Below are 16255 nucleotides of genomic sequence, written 5' to 3' on the forward strand. Positions count from 1 at the left end.
GGATCAGAAATTCATAAAAATTATTAAAATCTGAATGTTTCTGTTCATGTGAAACAAATATTCTTTAGTAAGACACACCCCCCTCCATACACTCATGTAATTTCTACAGGTTCTTTGTTCTTCTACAGAATGCAAGGGAAAACAAAGACTATTTTCAAAATATTCTCCACTATCTTGGTGAGGCAGAAACTATGTATTTTCTTTATACAGTCAAAGTTCAATAACAATCAAGGAAGTGTCTCATTTTTGTGATTTTGGGGGCAGAAATAAACACATTTTAAAGAAGTTAATCTTTAAAGACAACAGAATCTAGAAATAGTTCTGGATAGAAGTAAGCTTTAAGTGGTTAATATTAAGACAAATAAAATTACTACACTAATAGTATAAAATATATAGAATTTATATATAGTATAATAGTATAAAACTAATAAATCTATTTGGCTACTTAATATCACTTCCACCACTAGGGGGAGGTCATATTCCTTCACAAAGGCAAGAAGAGAAGACAAAAAGAGTTAAAATGTTCAAGCCAGGTACATTTTAAATTATGAGAAAGCAACTGAAATGCATAACTACAGACTTATTGTGTCTAGTCAACAAAGAATGCTTGTTCCTAAACTTTGGCCACACACTTTCACAGACACATGGAACTCATTACGTTTGTTGTCTTCCTTAAGTATATGAGCAGGTCTACAGGAAAGCTAAAAGCATTAGATGCCAAAGCTATTACATTATAGCGCTATTCCATATTCTGGCTTCTTAGGAGGAAAGTATGCTCTACTTCTCCAGCCAGAACATTAGTAATCTGAAGTCCTTCCACCTCCTGCTTTACCATTTTTAATGCTTTGCTGCATTTCACCCAAAAAACCCCAAGTTCCTAATGTAACAATGGCACAGGATTGTGTTTATCATATAACGCAACACCTCGTGGATAATGTCTGAAATAGGAGTTAGGGCTAAAGGGTTTTATATCCCAGCTATAGTGTTCCAGCAAACGCCCACAGAACTTGCAGGGCTCCATCAACCCCTCCTGCATGAAGAGAAATGTGTGCTGCTACCATCATTCTGCTTACGTTCACACCATCACTACTGTCCTGACATTTGCTGCTTTGAACTCAGCTGCATGGCCAATGTTATTTATCAGGTAGCCACCAAAAGGTCCTTTTACTTCTTTTCCTCAAGGCACCTTAATTCTCACAGCAATTACTATTTTGAGCTCCAAATTCAATTGTATGTCTGAATCCAAAGCACAATTCCCTCTCAACCTGCACTCTACAAAAAAACCCCCATAAAGTTAGGTTTTGTGGTTCATTCGGCAGATACTGAAAAATCTTTACCGATATAATGCAAAATCCTCTTCTGTGAAGATGTCTTGAATTTTGTCCCCAAAGTACCTGAAAAATTAAACAACAGTCTAAAAGAGGAGTTGCTGAAATAGACAGCCATCTGTGCTGCACCCACCCACAAGAAATGAAAACACAATACAAAGAAATCCTACAAATGCTATTGAGCATGATGTTCCCAAAGCATTGCTCAAAGATTAAATGTTAAAAGATTAAAGGATGAAGATGCAGCAAGTGATAATGGAATTCCCCAGGCATGAAAAGAGTCATTGCCCCCCATCATGAAATAAGCACATGGAGTTCAGACTATTTGATTTCTTCCACTGCTGACAAACTAGACTCTAACCATGAAAAAAATACCATCATTCACTGGTGGAAGAACTCTGAAAATAAAGGTATATGGTAGCTTTCAAAGAGCCCAGTTCAATAGAAGACCGGTTTTCATGCCACAGAAGTTTTTTTTAACCGGTCATGAAAATTGTGGTGAATCTAAGCAACTTCTCCAGTTTGTCATTACAAAATGGGCTTGAGAAATTTGGAAAGGCAATGGACACTGAAGTGTAGAATGACGAGAGGCAACAAGTCACAGTCCCATTTTACCTGTACAGATTAACAAAATGCTTCCCCAATGAAAGAGCTCCAGAGTGCAAGTCCAAAATTGATGCCTGGGAAAAAAAAAAAAAAACAAAAAAAAAAGTAACAAAAAGCATGAAAAGCTTTTGTCATTATTTAACTATGACCTTTAATAACTGTCCCAAGCTGGCTCTCAGCTTCCACAGCCTCCCAAGTAAAAATATTAGTTTCTAGCATTTGGGTTCACAATACTAATGTTTACTTTACAACTACAAACCTCCCCCAGTTTGCTGCATAGATGCCCAAAAGATTAAGGTACTATGAATAAAGCACAGGAGCGCTATTCCCAAGGTTCAAATGTGACAGGGAGAATTGCCAGAGTCTTCCTCCATGTGCTGGGGGTAAGACACTGTGTACCTGGATCCCTTCTTGAAAGTATTTCCCTTCTGCACAAAGATGACTAATTTTCCAATATTTGTGAAGCGCTCAAATAGCAGCGCTAATATTTATCTTGCCCAACATTTGTTATTAAAACTTCTCCTTCACCATGAGTTCCTGTATACTTCTCATATTTAGTAAGGCCGTAAAAGTCTGTTTAAAAGAACAATTACAATTCTAAGGCTTCCTAGAGCCAAACTTCCCCAATTTCTAAACCGCTGTAAAAGAAAACCAAAGAGTAAGAAGTTTTACATATGAAAATTCAATCCGTTTCTTCATCCGATTCAGGCCAAACACTGCTGCTGAGCTCCAGACCAAGCTAAAAAGATTAGTATTTAGATTTTCCAGGACAAAGCGCTACGTCTCAGGACTCTAAATTATTTCTCTAAATTTAATAAAGTACACTTTTGTATGTCCCTCACTGTCCACAAAACACGTTTGTTATGCATCAGTTAAACAGTATTTAAAAATATGACTGCTTAATAGCAGGGGGTTTTTTTCATACTGGAAATATCAAATAGCAACAGTTAATTAACCTGACCAGCACCACAGTAATGACATCTTTGATATACAATATCCAGGCGAAAGCACTCATCTTGGAATTTGGCATTTCTTGATGCACCACATACCATTCACATTATTCTAACAAAATCCAAACAACACTAATATCACTAGGTGAGCTGCCTGGAAAGAATGATAACTTCCATCTTACCAGCAAGAAGAATTTCTGGGCATGGCTGGACAGTATTCTTTGAAGCCACTTTCTGGCTGGGGAATGAGCAGCAGAAGTCACCAGCGCCCAGCGGTGTCAGAGCTGCGGTACCAGGCTGGAGACACGGCTGCACCCTCACCCTGGTCCCAAAACACATCTCTCCCTCCTCCTCTGGGTCAAGTTGGAGGAGGACACCCATGACCACCCCTCAGCAAACAAAAATTGCTCCAGGCTCGATTGCTCTGAGCTTCGGAGCTAAAATCAGGGGAACTCCACTAAAGCCTCATTTTAAAAGGAATAACAACCACCTTATTTTAATAAACGTAGCCAAATCTGGCTATTGGCCCTTTGAAAATATATAAAGTAACAAGCTACCCAAGTGGACATAGTATGAGCTTTTCAGACTTCCTCTTCCCACAGAAGTTCTCCAAAAGCTACCTGTTTTCTGAACAATCCTCTGAAGCCTCACACTCATGCAAGAGCAGCTCTCGTAATACCACTTACTCAAGCTTCAGAAGCAGAGTATTTTCATTTATTGGTTTCTGGTTCTGTACAATAATCTAAGCTACAGCTCAAAGTAAAACTGCTCCTGTGTAGCTTCAAAAAAATGCTTGTGATCATGCTGAAGTAGATTATAAGAAAAAGTAGCAGGACATATCTGAAAAGATGAATTTAATTTTAAAAAAATTGCCTTTCAAATGCATTCAACATGCTTTGCAAACACACACATTTCTTCTCACTCTCCAAGCACCAGACGATTACAGTTGCAAAGATCCAAAGTGATGAAATGAATCAATAAAAGACACCCTGAAGAACTGTAGGTATTCATAGCTGCAAAGATAATAGCTACGATACAAAGCCTAGAAAAGCCAGATGAAGATGACTGAAAGAGGAATCTGAGAAAGAAATAATATTTTTCAGGGTTTCAGACAGAAGGAAACAACTGAATGCCAAACATCGACAGGGACTTGATTACACACGAGCACAGAGCTATTTGTTTAACAGCTACCTTGGAAAGGAACTGAAACACATTTTGGCCACTGCCATTTCAGAACATTAAACATTTTCAGCATCATTTCCTACACTGAGACGAATAGCTTGGTGGAAGCCTGTGTCAACACCGTAACTTCAAGTTCAGCTGTCAGCTCTAGGGTCAGCCTGCAACTCAGGCCACTGTTCCCAGGCTGAAAGCTCTTCGAAGTTTATCTAAAGATGGCAGGAACACTGCAAACACATACCCACACACTTATTTCCACGAGTGTCTAACAGAACTACCCCAATATCCTGGTTCACAGAACTTCTATAGAAAAGAAATTTAGCTTCCTTTAAAAAAATAAAAGTACAAATATATGTTCTTTTGGGCCTCCAGTCTTGTTGGTCCCACATTCTCCACCCTCTCACTGCTAAAAGGATTCAAAGAGAACGTGCAAATAACCACCATTTCTCAGCTTATAGGAAAAAGGATCAATTTCCCCATCTTGCAAAGCAAAGGCACTGCCTTTGATCCTCACTAGAAGAAACTGCCAACCATTAAATATACATTCACTTCAACAATTCCTCTGCCCCTCAAAAAGTTTTAAGTTATACTTTTAAAGGCAACAGCAGACACACTGCCCAGAAGAGAAAAATGCAAAAACTTACTTCTACTTGCCTATAGAGGAGCACTCAAAACTGTCCCCACTCCTCCTGGGGGAACACTCACGAGCCGAGAAGACAGGAGAGGTTCTACATGGTCACCAATTCCCAGGCAGCCTTACAGCCCCTCAAACCAACACCACCTGTAAATACTCTTCCCTCTTTGAATCTTGAGAGCAGGCAGACAAAGGTTACAGTCTTGGGGTAACATCTCTTAAAAGTTACACTGATTAATTATGAGACACAAGTGTAACCAATCTAATCTATGCATCATTCACATTGCTGGAGGCAGAGAGTATTACTGTGGAAATTAAATGTAATATTTGGCTCTGGATTCCAGTACAAGTTTACACTAGATACAGATCAGACACAACCGGTCCCTCTCCAGCTCCCTGGAGTTAAGTCCAGTTGCCCACACCAACACACAGCTGTAGGCAAAGTCAAAGGCACACCGCCAAGTATGTCTTTCACTGTCACAAGTATGTGTTTCCTAAGTGCTATCAGGACTCTAATTAGGAAGAAAACCATGCAGCCTGTAGTAGAGGACAAGTATTAAGCAGATGCTTTATCCTCTCCCTGGCAGACGCAGAGCTGACAGCATTTTGAGGATGGCAGAGTTGGGTTGGGAGGGCTGGAAGCAGAATAAGAAGGGATATGGTCTGCAGAACCACTGTTCTACACACAGCTACACCGATTGTTTGCTTCCCCCAGTGACGGCGTCACAGCCACACCGGTTGTTTGCTTCCCCCAGTGATTAAGAAATTCAATTTTCCCCTGCAAGAGGGAGCTCTAGATGGCTGCTCCTCCCAGTTCTGCTGCCCCCCCCCAGAGACAGACTGCACCAAGGGATTGCTTTTCTGGAGCTTCTAAATAAGTGCCAGTAGATAATAGCAAATGAGTTATTTCATTTACACTGAAGAGATGTTATGACGGCAGCACCTACAAAGACATAAATGAGTGAGTCATGACTAAAGTGGTAACGCAAGCAGAGGTAGTGTGCAAGAAAATATTAGGTAGGGAAGAAAGGGAAAGGTCATTATCTTTATAAAGAGGAAAAAAACTTCAGCTGAGGCAAATATCAAGAGAACTACAGTGATTCGCATTCTGTGAATGAGGAACAGAGGATGAAATTATTTCACAGAGACATACAAAGGAAAGCAGATACTGGTGGAGAAGATGCTCCTGTTTGGATTCTCTTCAAAGATAGACTAGAAGATTACAACAGCCTCTTCCAGCCTCACTCTGTGTGTGTGTAAATAAAAATAAACCCAGCAAAAGTGACAAAGAAAGATAAAAAAGCAAGCCCAGCATGACAACTGGGGCATGACTCCTGGGAGATTTCAATAATTCACATGTTTGCCAGGACTTTTGTCAACACGAAAGGATGGAAAGGGAAACAAATTTTTGTGCCGTACTTCAAAACTCCAAGGAAGCAGAGAAGGCAGCAAACAAAGGGAGGAGAGAATCGACAGTCACAAACTGCAGATTTAGGTCTTTAGTAAATTATAGTCAGACACATAGACACAAATCCACTTCTGTGAATTCAAAATATAAAAAGTATGACAGACAAAAAAAAGAAGTCAGACACGTTGCTTAAAAAGGAGCTAAGAAGAAATCGGAGAGAATGAAAACACAGTCTGCACCCCAGTAGAAATCTGAGGAAGTTTTATTTGGAGTAGTGGCTAAAGGAAGAACTAAAAAGAATTAAACAGAAACAAGGAGTTATTTAAGGAAGTTAAGGAAAAAATTAGTCTTAGAACAACAGACATAACTGGATAGAATTATCAAAAGGTTCTAAAGCCTAAGAAATTTAAAGCAACAAGCCAGCCCTAATCTAATGCTTGAAGCTTGAGAGGCAGACAGGCAAAGCAGGTGGATGAAGTAAGACCTGAAACATTTTGTATTCTATGCACGTCAGAGATTTGAAAAGATAAACGGCTCAAGTGAAGAAAGACAGTTTCATCTATACATCATCAGCACACATCCATCAGCATTTAATGATATCTGGGAGCCAACAGAGCACTACTGGGAAAAAATTTCATGACATGGGGAATACAAGCACGCACATCAAAAAAAGAGGAAAACAGAGCAGGGAAAAGGCAAAAAAGAAACTAGGGAAAGAGACCGTATTTAAAGGCTTCTCCTAAACGTGATCTCCCAGAAACACTGGTCAGCTCTTGTTTTTAACTTCTTTCAGTGTTTATCCGCTATTTTGGATAAGGCCTCAATGCAAAAATACACACTTCTTGCAGCTTTCCCTAAGGAGAAATAGCATGCAATGACTTCCTCACGTTTACAGATTATGAGGAATGTGAGAACGCTTGGATCAGAGCCCAGCCCTCTCAATGGACATCACATTCCTTAACACACTTACTTCATTGCAGCCACAGAATTGTCTTTTTCCCCCCCATTTCCCTCCCCTTTAAAAAAAACAACTCAGTGATGCTTCCAAAATGATGCAGAGGATGGATTAATATTTTTCTGACACTCTGGCTTGTCCAGGTAAGCCAGCTCAGGATCCCATCCCAGCTCTGTGCCCTGGGCAGCAAGTTCACCTCCCCTCATGTCTCTTCCAAGCTTTCTCTGCCTCAGTTTCCCCATTTCCCTGACCCACAGCTGGACGTTAGGTTTCTGTGGTCCAAACCCACAAACCTGTCTGTTATACGTTGCCCTTCTAATCCCTCTCTGTGGAAGTCTAAGAAAAAAAAAACAGAGGTACCAAAAGAACAGGATAGGAAACCCACTTGACAGCACGAATGACAGGAGTTAAGCCAGAGGTCCCACAGGCAGAGTAATTGAGTCCAAGCGGCAAATTATGCAACCACAGAACTGAAAAAAATCCAAGGGATCCTGACAGAACTGAACAGGGAATGTTAAATTTTTAAATATATTGTTTCAGATGGGCAGATGCCCTAATTCAGCAGAGACCTCAAGTGACTGTGTTTACAAATACTCAAGAAACAGTTTTTGTTCAAACAAAAACATCCTGAGGACAAAGAAGGGGGAAGAAATTAAGTTAAACGTGCTTGTTAAAGAGCAGTGGGGTTGTTTTCATTTAAAGAATATTATTCAAAGGTCTGCTTAGGACATGACACAGCAGTTTGTCACTACACAAAACTAATGTTTATGTGATGCTGTGAACCACTGTAATTCAGTTTTCAGAAGCCAAACTTGAGCAGTTCTGCTGCAGTAACTGTTTCCAGATGGAGAAGACAAAATCAGTTCAAGAGAGGTGCTAGAAATAACTAAACTGAATAATAGGAAATGTCAACTGTATTGTAGAAGTCACAAATTACACTGCTAGCAAAAGTCTTAACGGGCAATAAAATAACTTTCCAAACAAGTTTTTCTCCAAGTCTGAATGGAAAGAAAAATTCTCCATCTCCTCTCCTCAAGCCCCAAAAATGCATTTATAATCTCGCCTTGGCAGTAAAAGAATATAAAAAGTAACAGGACACTGCTCACCCCTCCATCAGATCCTCCCAAGGACAGTCCCCTCTCTGCTATTCTGCAGGCAAAACAATAACCTCAGATGAGAACTGAGTCTGATTACTTTGTCCTTTAATGTCATTATTTACAACATGTAACTCTTCAGTAAGTGATATCTGATGCACCAGATAAAACCTGATTGAGTTAATAGAAGCTGTAGTTTATTTGAAACTGAATCTTGCAGCCTGCCATGAAAATAAAGCATCCACGCTGCAGAACATTTCCGAGCTTGTAGCCCCCTTCCATAAACCTCCCCAACACCCCCAAAACTAAGTCCTTCAAATATATTCTGGCCAAGTAAGATTAAACATAAAAAAAAAAAAAAACAGATCTTGTTTCTTAAGGGCAGTACAAATAAAGCTGTACAATGCAGAAATGCTCTATCAAAATCAGAAGCCCGACTGAATTTGAAATCAGAGTGGCCGGCCCGACTAGTGAGCAGAGTACTTGTAAGAGCTGCGTATCGCTTGGAGCATTACACTGGTATCCCCCACTTACACGATTATCAAGTGCAAATCACACTCAAAGAGGCTGATAACTTTTCTAACTGCATCATTTGACAGCATCCCCTACTATTTGATTAAAACACACCCACTTGGTGTTCATAGAGGACAACAGGGTCAGCACTGGCTCATAATTACCCAGAAAGACTCAGCTGAAAGGAGGCTTATGTTATTTTATTCTGTTTTTAAAGGCCAAATGGAACAGAAAGCCAAGTGAAAAATCCATTAAAACTTACTTCATTCATTTTCCTTTTTTCTCTAGAACTCTCATGCCCCACAGAACTAGGCAGACTCTGTATGAAAGAGAACTGCCTCCACTACAGCAAAACGGCTTTTAAAAAAAGTTTACTGTTTTAACCAGTTTAACCCATCCTCCTTCAGCTAAGGAGCTTTGTGCTACACCTTAAACACTGGCACACTGTCATTAACTCTCCAAGCAATTAAAGAGCTAAAAGACAAATTACCTACGGATTCTTTCAGCTTCTTCCCTTGTGATTACTGCATCGGTCACACCTCTTCCACACTTTCTAGGAGTGCACCCTGGAACACAGAGAGGAAGAGGAAAAAAAGAGATGATCTCTCAACCAAGGTTCAAAACAAGTGCCCACTAATGTTCTCCCACTCCCCTTTCAGATTCACAACATTCAGAAGGGATGTTGGCAATCTCCGAATATTTTACATCAATTAAACTACAAAAAAGCTACACCTCCATTTTGATGTGTTTTGCACCACAGTTATCAGAGAGAAGACAAACCAGCCAGTGTCACTGTTGCCTCCGCACAGATTCAAGGCACCAGGACTCACCTAAACTACATCACTTTCCCTGCTGTCCACTGGAAATCACTGGGAAAAGCAACGGTAACAAAAAAGGCAGTGAATTTGGACATTCCAATCGTACTGCAGGGAGAATAAAAACATTTCAGATTTGCTCAACCCTGTCCCCCCCAAACACAGGAGTCAAAAGGAAACTAACATTCTGTATGGGGTGTCTATACAATTTCCCTTGAAGGGCAGCTTCTTATATGAGATTTTGCACAAAAGTGTCTTGAAGCTCACAGCTTGGAGATAGATAATATAAAAGTCTCTTAAAATTCATTGCTAAGAAATCTAACATTAAATTTTAAAAGCTTGTGGAAAAAAGCCAGCAGTAAGAGTTCCAGATGAAGAGTATGTGAAAGTCCCTATAAAATTAGAAGTCTGGTCCACAACAGTCTTCAGGCAAGAAGATCAATTCTGAGCTGCCAGAGACCTTGGGATGTCACAGTTGGCACTTAACTGGGGAAGATCCATATATATATATATATGGATGTAAAGCCACAGAAAAGGTGGGCTGAGTGTATTTTCTGACATCTGCCAATACACTTACTGTCGCTGAACTGAGCTCCTCTTCAAGGATTATTAGCTCATCAGAGCAGAAAGGGAGGGAGGGGGAAACTCTTGGAAAGAAATCAATCAATTCACCCACGCAAGTCAAAAGCATCAGTCTGCTGTGACCAAAAGCAACTAATGATAACAATGACCACAGACTGACAGGAAGAGAAATTTTGCCATAGCACTGGTGATTTGTAGGAATTTCCACTCCATCTTCCTGGATATATCCTGATACAGCCCTCCAATTACACCAGCGTTTCAAGAAGAGAGAGAATCAATGAGAAAGATGTGTGGGTGAATAGGCTGGGTACTGGCAACAACATACCAAATTATACACGCTGTTTCCTTGCTCGGGAAGGGAGAAGTCCCTTGTTTGACGTGTGTTTAAACTGAAGTCAAAGGCACCAACACCAAGCAGACTGTTTAAACACAGATCGAGGTCAGGAAACCGACTGGATTACAACTCAGATCAGTCATTGTGTTTTCTGACTACCCAGCAACAATTCACTGAATTGGCTCAAGATTCGCATTCCGGGGAGCACACACTGAATTACTGGAAGATGATCTAGGACGCTAGCAGTCTAAAATAATGCTAGAGATTACATTCCTAAGCATTCATTTATCAGTGCCAGCACAGAACCCAGCAGTGTGACAAGAATGAACCAGAACCACTGCTCCCACAGCTCACTTTTCTTCTCTTGACCCTGCGAGCTAAAGAAATGAGCAGAATCAAAATGTACCGTTCATCAGAAACCACTGTGATATAAAAAAAAAAAAACACACCATAAAAATTACAAATCCTGGCAGCAGCCCAAAGGCACTTTGCATATTAAAGAACAACACTGTGTAATATGGTACCAGCCCCAAAAGTACAGAACTCAAACCAACAAGGGCTTTACAGGCAGAAAGTTGTTCTAAATTACAAGTTTGGGAGTGGAGAGAACAGAAAGAGGGGGAGCTTCTGTGCCATGTTTCAGGCGCACTGTAAATATTCCCTCTGCAACCAGAAAGGCTAGGCGCGGGTTTTGGGGAAATTCTTGCATTTTTCAGTCTCAGTTCCAGGAACCAACAACCACAGATCTTGCAACAAAAATGCAAGCACTGGAAATGCTGCGTTCCTCTGGAGCCTATGACCTAGCGGTTCTGAAAAGCAACAAGTAGCAGCCAGCAAACATTGCAAACTATTACTTGTCTGCCCTAACAAAACTGTACACGTTTTATGTTGCTGTGCCTTAAAGGCTCCATCGTGCCTTCAGCAGTGGCAGATTAAAATCAGTTATTCACTTCTGAATGCCAGGCTGAAGAGCATCTCAGGAGCCAATTGCCAGGGATGAGACATCTCTGCCTCCAGGCTAGCAAATACTCACCCAAAGAGCGAGACAGATGGCTGAGGCAATCAATAACAGCTCCCAGCACCCAATTTTAAACTGAGATGCATCTAAAAAAAACAGCCAAAGAGGAACCAATTTGGGTTCCCAGAACTGAAAAAAAAAAAAAAAAAAACACCTTAGCAAACATTTTGTTAGTAACCATGAGATCCACTCAAAGATTTGCAGAACAATGATCATCAATCAGAAATCATGTAACATATATTCCACACTGCACCCAATGTTTTGTTGGGTATAAAGATGTCAAGAATGTTATGAAGCACAAGTTTGCATACTGGAAGCACACTTTTTTTATAGTCCTGTTAAAAAACAGGACTAAAAATAGCTAAGGTAACAAGCTGATAGAAAAAAAAAGATTTTAAGGTGTTTGGAGAAAGCTGAACACAGAAAAAACAAGGAAGCTGTCTTGACTACAGGCAAGAAAATGGGAATTACTTTCCTTCTGCCATTGAAAAGGTCTCTAATGCTCGAAAGGCAAATAAAATTGTTTTAGACATGAGGGAAAGCTGGTGTTCAAGGACAGAAGAGGTGGGAAAGTATAAATTCAAAGGAGAGTTTCAATACTGCAGGACAAACCTGTCTAAATAGAGTTTTCTTGTATGACATTCTGCAAAGACTCGTGATTTCAGAAGAGATTTGTGCTCTCTATTTCCAGCCATAAACAACAGCACAGATCTTAACCTTTTGGAATGGTTGGTACTGGAGAGCCCAGATTTGGCAGAAGAACAGTTACATGCCGAGGGTCTCTGACGAAGACCTGGCAGAGACAGACCTGGAAGCAGGAGGTGTGCTGAAGGCAACAGCAGCAGCTTTTCCAAACTGAGAACAAGAAAAAGACAGTCCAGCATGAAGTTAGGCAGATACCAGCAGTAAGGCACAAACACTGGATGAATGCTAAGGAAAAATCAGAACGGTCTGTTTGTTTGGAAACAATTTTAGCATTAAGAAATGTGTCACCTTTGTCTAAGATACCATGGTACACAGGAACACTGAAGTGTTAAAAACATACTTGAAGAACCTGCATTCAGGAGAAATTCAGTATTACAAAGTACCAAGTACCTTCCACAAATTTGTGCCTAGTAGACACAGAATCATTCACTTGTTAGATAAGGCACTTGGCTTTGGATGCAAGAATTGTATTTTTTTCAGTCAAGGTAAAGGAGGAGCATAGCAAAACATGCAAAAACACTATGGCCCCTACAGCCCCTGCTCCTACTCAGTGCACAGAAAACAGATAGTAACACAGGGCTCCAAGTGCCTAAGCTGCAGCTTTGTGTTCTACTTAAAGAGGTATTTGGCCAAGAACCGTATGCTGCCAAGACCAGGAGGATCCAGATGAGAAAAGAGCCCCATCATGATGCTGCCCTAATGCAATCCATCTCAAAGCAGGATAAGAGGCAGCGAAGATTTATTGGGTGCCATCCCCATGGCCACACCAGCAGTCGAGGTGCTAGACCTTTTCTTTCTCCTGCTGTTCACAGACTTTTCTGCTTTCCACATCCACTGATCCAGTCTCTGGAAAAGCATCCTAAAGCCGTCTCCTGGGTAGTGACCATGGATGCTTTGTACACTGACACAGTATGTCAACACACAAGAGTACACAGGAGTTTCAGACACACTAGTAGCCACAGTAGTTATAGTCTCAAGGCAAGAAATAGCCACAGGGTTCAGAACTCAAATGTGACTGTGCTCGCAGAATACTCTATCTTCTGCAAATATAATAAGTTAAGTGCTTGGCCTCTGAAAAGTAACACATTTTATTTCTGTATGAAGCATATTTACTGGCAGGCAGTGCTATGGAAATAAAACCACTGCTCTGACACCAACTGTACTAGCATTTGAAGCTAACTAGAAGCTCGGTTGCACTAGTTCAGTTTGAAGCAGGGACAGGTGCATCAATAAAAAGCTCATCTTTGCTGTGGAAACTTCACAGCTGAGCATCAGACACCAAGTGATGACGGGAACGTACCTCCTGCTGACACAGAGCCAGCAGCTGCAGATGTCAAACCAGAGTAAAGACAGAGGATGAAAAGCTATTGAGTGACAGAAAGCTGTTTCAAACAAAGCAACCGAAGGTTCGGAGCTGAATCCAGTTTGGCAGAGAACCCTAATCCGCATCTACTGCCTCGCTAAGCTATGGGCAACACACAGGGGGAGCAAGGAGCTCAGCTTTGACGGGACAGCGAGGCTCAGCAGCTCACCACCACCCTCTTGTGGGCACCGGGCAGGAGACAAGAGTTAAAAAGCCAAGAGCGAAGTTCATTATCACAGCACAGCTTCAATTAACCACTTAATGAAGCAGATGTTCACACTCTTCTAATACCACTGATCTCTTTCTGAAAGCATAGTCCAGGGAAACACATGTAAAAACATCTGCTAAAACCCCAAATCAATCACATAAGTTAATAAACAGCAGCAAGCAAACATCTAGGAGATGACTCCCTTTCGTTCCTCCTGGGTTGATGCATCCTCCAAAAAAGACGCTCCAGTAGCAGCACTGAGGGAAAACTATCTGACCACAATCTACACAAACTTGTGGTTTACGTTACAAGCCTTTCAACCAACAGCACCAGGAGGTGGAGCCACCTGAAGAGGACAGGGGAAATTACCTCCACACCTTTGGGGCACCACATCCAGGCTGCAGTTTGATGAACCCTTTCTACCAAAATTGGCACTGGAAGAAAGTTAGAAATCAAAGTCATAGAACCTCCCAGGGTGGAAGGGACCTCAAAAGATCACCTGGTTCAGCCTTCTGTGGTAAAGGGAGCCTGGCTGAGATGATCTAGCACCGTGTTCAATCGCATCTTGAAAAAACCTCCAGTCATACGGACTCTACTACATCCCTGGGAACATTGTTCCAGTGACTGACTGTTCTTACTATAAAAAAAATTTCTTTCTTTTATCAAGATGAAACCTTGCCCAGTGTAAATTGCTCCTCGTCTTCTCCATGTGGCTCCTTCTGAGGCAGGAGCCTCCATCCTCTTTGTAGCTGCCCTTTAAGTACTGGAATACTGTGATACTCCCGAGCCTTCTCTTCTCCAGAAGAAAGAGACCCAACTCTTTCCTCACAGGGCAGGTTCTCCAGCCTTTTGATCATCTTCGCTCTTCCTCAGCTCCAAGCAGCTTCCTCCAGCCTCCACACTGTCTCCAGCTTTGTGTCAGCCACAAGTGGTTTGTCAGCCATGTAATAAACCAGGTAAAACAACTGATTTGGCTAAAAACTAACTCAGAAATATATTTTTTTTTACGCAATAGCTTATCAGTCAACACAGAGCTAGACATAAAGTTAGGCTGACAAAAAGCAAGAGCAGAGCTGCTTTCTGGCAGCAGCACCAGCTCAAAATGCTCATCAAGATACACTTTGCAAATCTGAAAGATAACACCAGCATAGCTCATCCATGCAAACTGGAAGTTAGACTGTCACTGCTCTTCATCAGAGAAGATTAAAATCCTCCCTTTCTCTAGAAGATCCAACATCAACATTCCAAAGAAATAAGTGGCAGGTGAAACAAATATCAATTTGGCAGAAAACAGGCTCTGCTGAAAGACATAAAGACAGAGAAATGCTTTGTGGGCAGCATCAAAAGCTGCAGCACACACACATCTCAAAACAAGAGTGTCAGAAGCTGGCATTTGTGCCATTACCACATGCTAGTGGCACAGATGATATCCCAAATCAGTTCTGTTCCACACCCTGTATGGTATTTACCAGGAACAAACTCACCCCCAAGCCTATTACAGGAATCAACAGAGCATTAAAAGACACTAGAAACAGATACAGAGATATTTATTTCATACAGCCTAAGCAAAGCAGTTTCCCAAGGGAATTATGTAGGAATGACAGAAAAACCTCTCAGCTGCAGCAACTTCTGGGCAGCCCGAGAGGCATGAACATTTGGGGATTTAAACAATACACCCAGCAGCCAGGAGTTAGAAACACTGGAGCTTTGCAGCACAAATTTAGTTTAACAGCCTTAGACCGCAGTCAGCCTGCTACAGTTCCCTGAAGACTGCTTCATCCTGCTTTAGACAATCCTACCCAGATACCTTCAAATCTTTTGTGGCTGTTGTAGTCCTCAGAGCAGGGGATCTCAACGAACTTGTCCTGCAGGCTCTCCCCGCGATGAGCCAGCACCTCCGTGATCCCATCCTCGGCACTCAGGTAGCTCCAGCTCAGGAGGCCACCGACAGCAGCAGACGAGAGTAGGATCGCAGCCTTCAGCCACCTCCACCGTGACTCGTGTTGGCCTCTGCTCTTCTTGGCACTGGGGAGGGAGCACAGCGACAGCCCCAGGTTAGAAAAGGACTTCATCGCTCCCGAGCCGCTGAGGTGACGCTTTATCCCACCTGATACCGGGGAGACCCGCTCACGGGCCAGTACCAGTAGCAAAACCGACCCCTCCTTTTGAGTATACACCTGCATATTTACAAACACACGCAATTTTCACCCCTCTTTCACGCCCGGGGGTGACAGGCCGCCCTCCCACAGGAGCTCCCACAGGCCGCTCCCCTCAACCCGGGCCTGGGCGCTTCCACTCCCGGGGACGGCGGCCGCCGCTGCCAGGCGAGAGGCACCAGCCGCTACCCCCAGCCCCGGCCGGTACCTGCCGTGGCGGCGGCCCCCGCGGCCCGGCCCCGCCGCCGTCCCGCCGCCCTCTGCACCGCGCGGTGCCGCCCGCCGCTGCGCAGCCATCGCGCCCGCCGCCACAGAGCGATGCGCTCGGCCCGCCTCTCCTGCCTGCCAGGGGAAAGCAATCACCCGCCGAGCAGAGACGCTTCAGACAAGGCAAGGGCAATCCATCG

At 42.4% G+C, this 16255-nt stretch overlaps 1 protein-coding gene across 1 annotated transcript in view; it reads right to left on the bottom strand.

Annotated features, from left to right (window-relative positions):
* The window catches only part of OGFOD3 (2-oxoglutarate and iron dependent oxygenase domain containing 3), a 40626-nt gene extending 24481 nt beyond the window's left edge, over window positions 1–16145 (bottom strand). Inside the window, exons 1-6 of the mRNA XM_074160358.1 lie at window positions 16057–16145; window positions 15500–15717; window positions 9158–9233; window positions 8167–8209; window positions 1944–2008; window positions 1338–1394 (exon numbers count right to left, since the gene is read on the bottom strand). Coding sequence (XP_074016459.1) covers window positions 1338–1394; window positions 1944–2008; window positions 8167–8209; window positions 9158–9233; window positions 15500–15717; window positions 16057–16145 — 548 coding nt within the window. The remainder of the gene's footprint in view (window positions 1–1337; window positions 1395–1943; window positions 2009–8166; window positions 8210–9157; window positions 9234–15499; window positions 15718–16056) is intronic.
* Between the last annotated feature and the right edge of the window lie 110 nt (window positions 16146–16255).

This window comes from Numenius arquata, chromosome 17 (assembly GCF_964106895.1).
Source record: "Numenius arquata chromosome 17, bNumArq3.hap1.1, whole genome shotgun sequence".
Taxonomy (NCBI): domain Eukaryota; kingdom Metazoa; phylum Chordata; class Aves; order Charadriiformes; family Scolopacidae; genus Numenius; species Numenius arquata.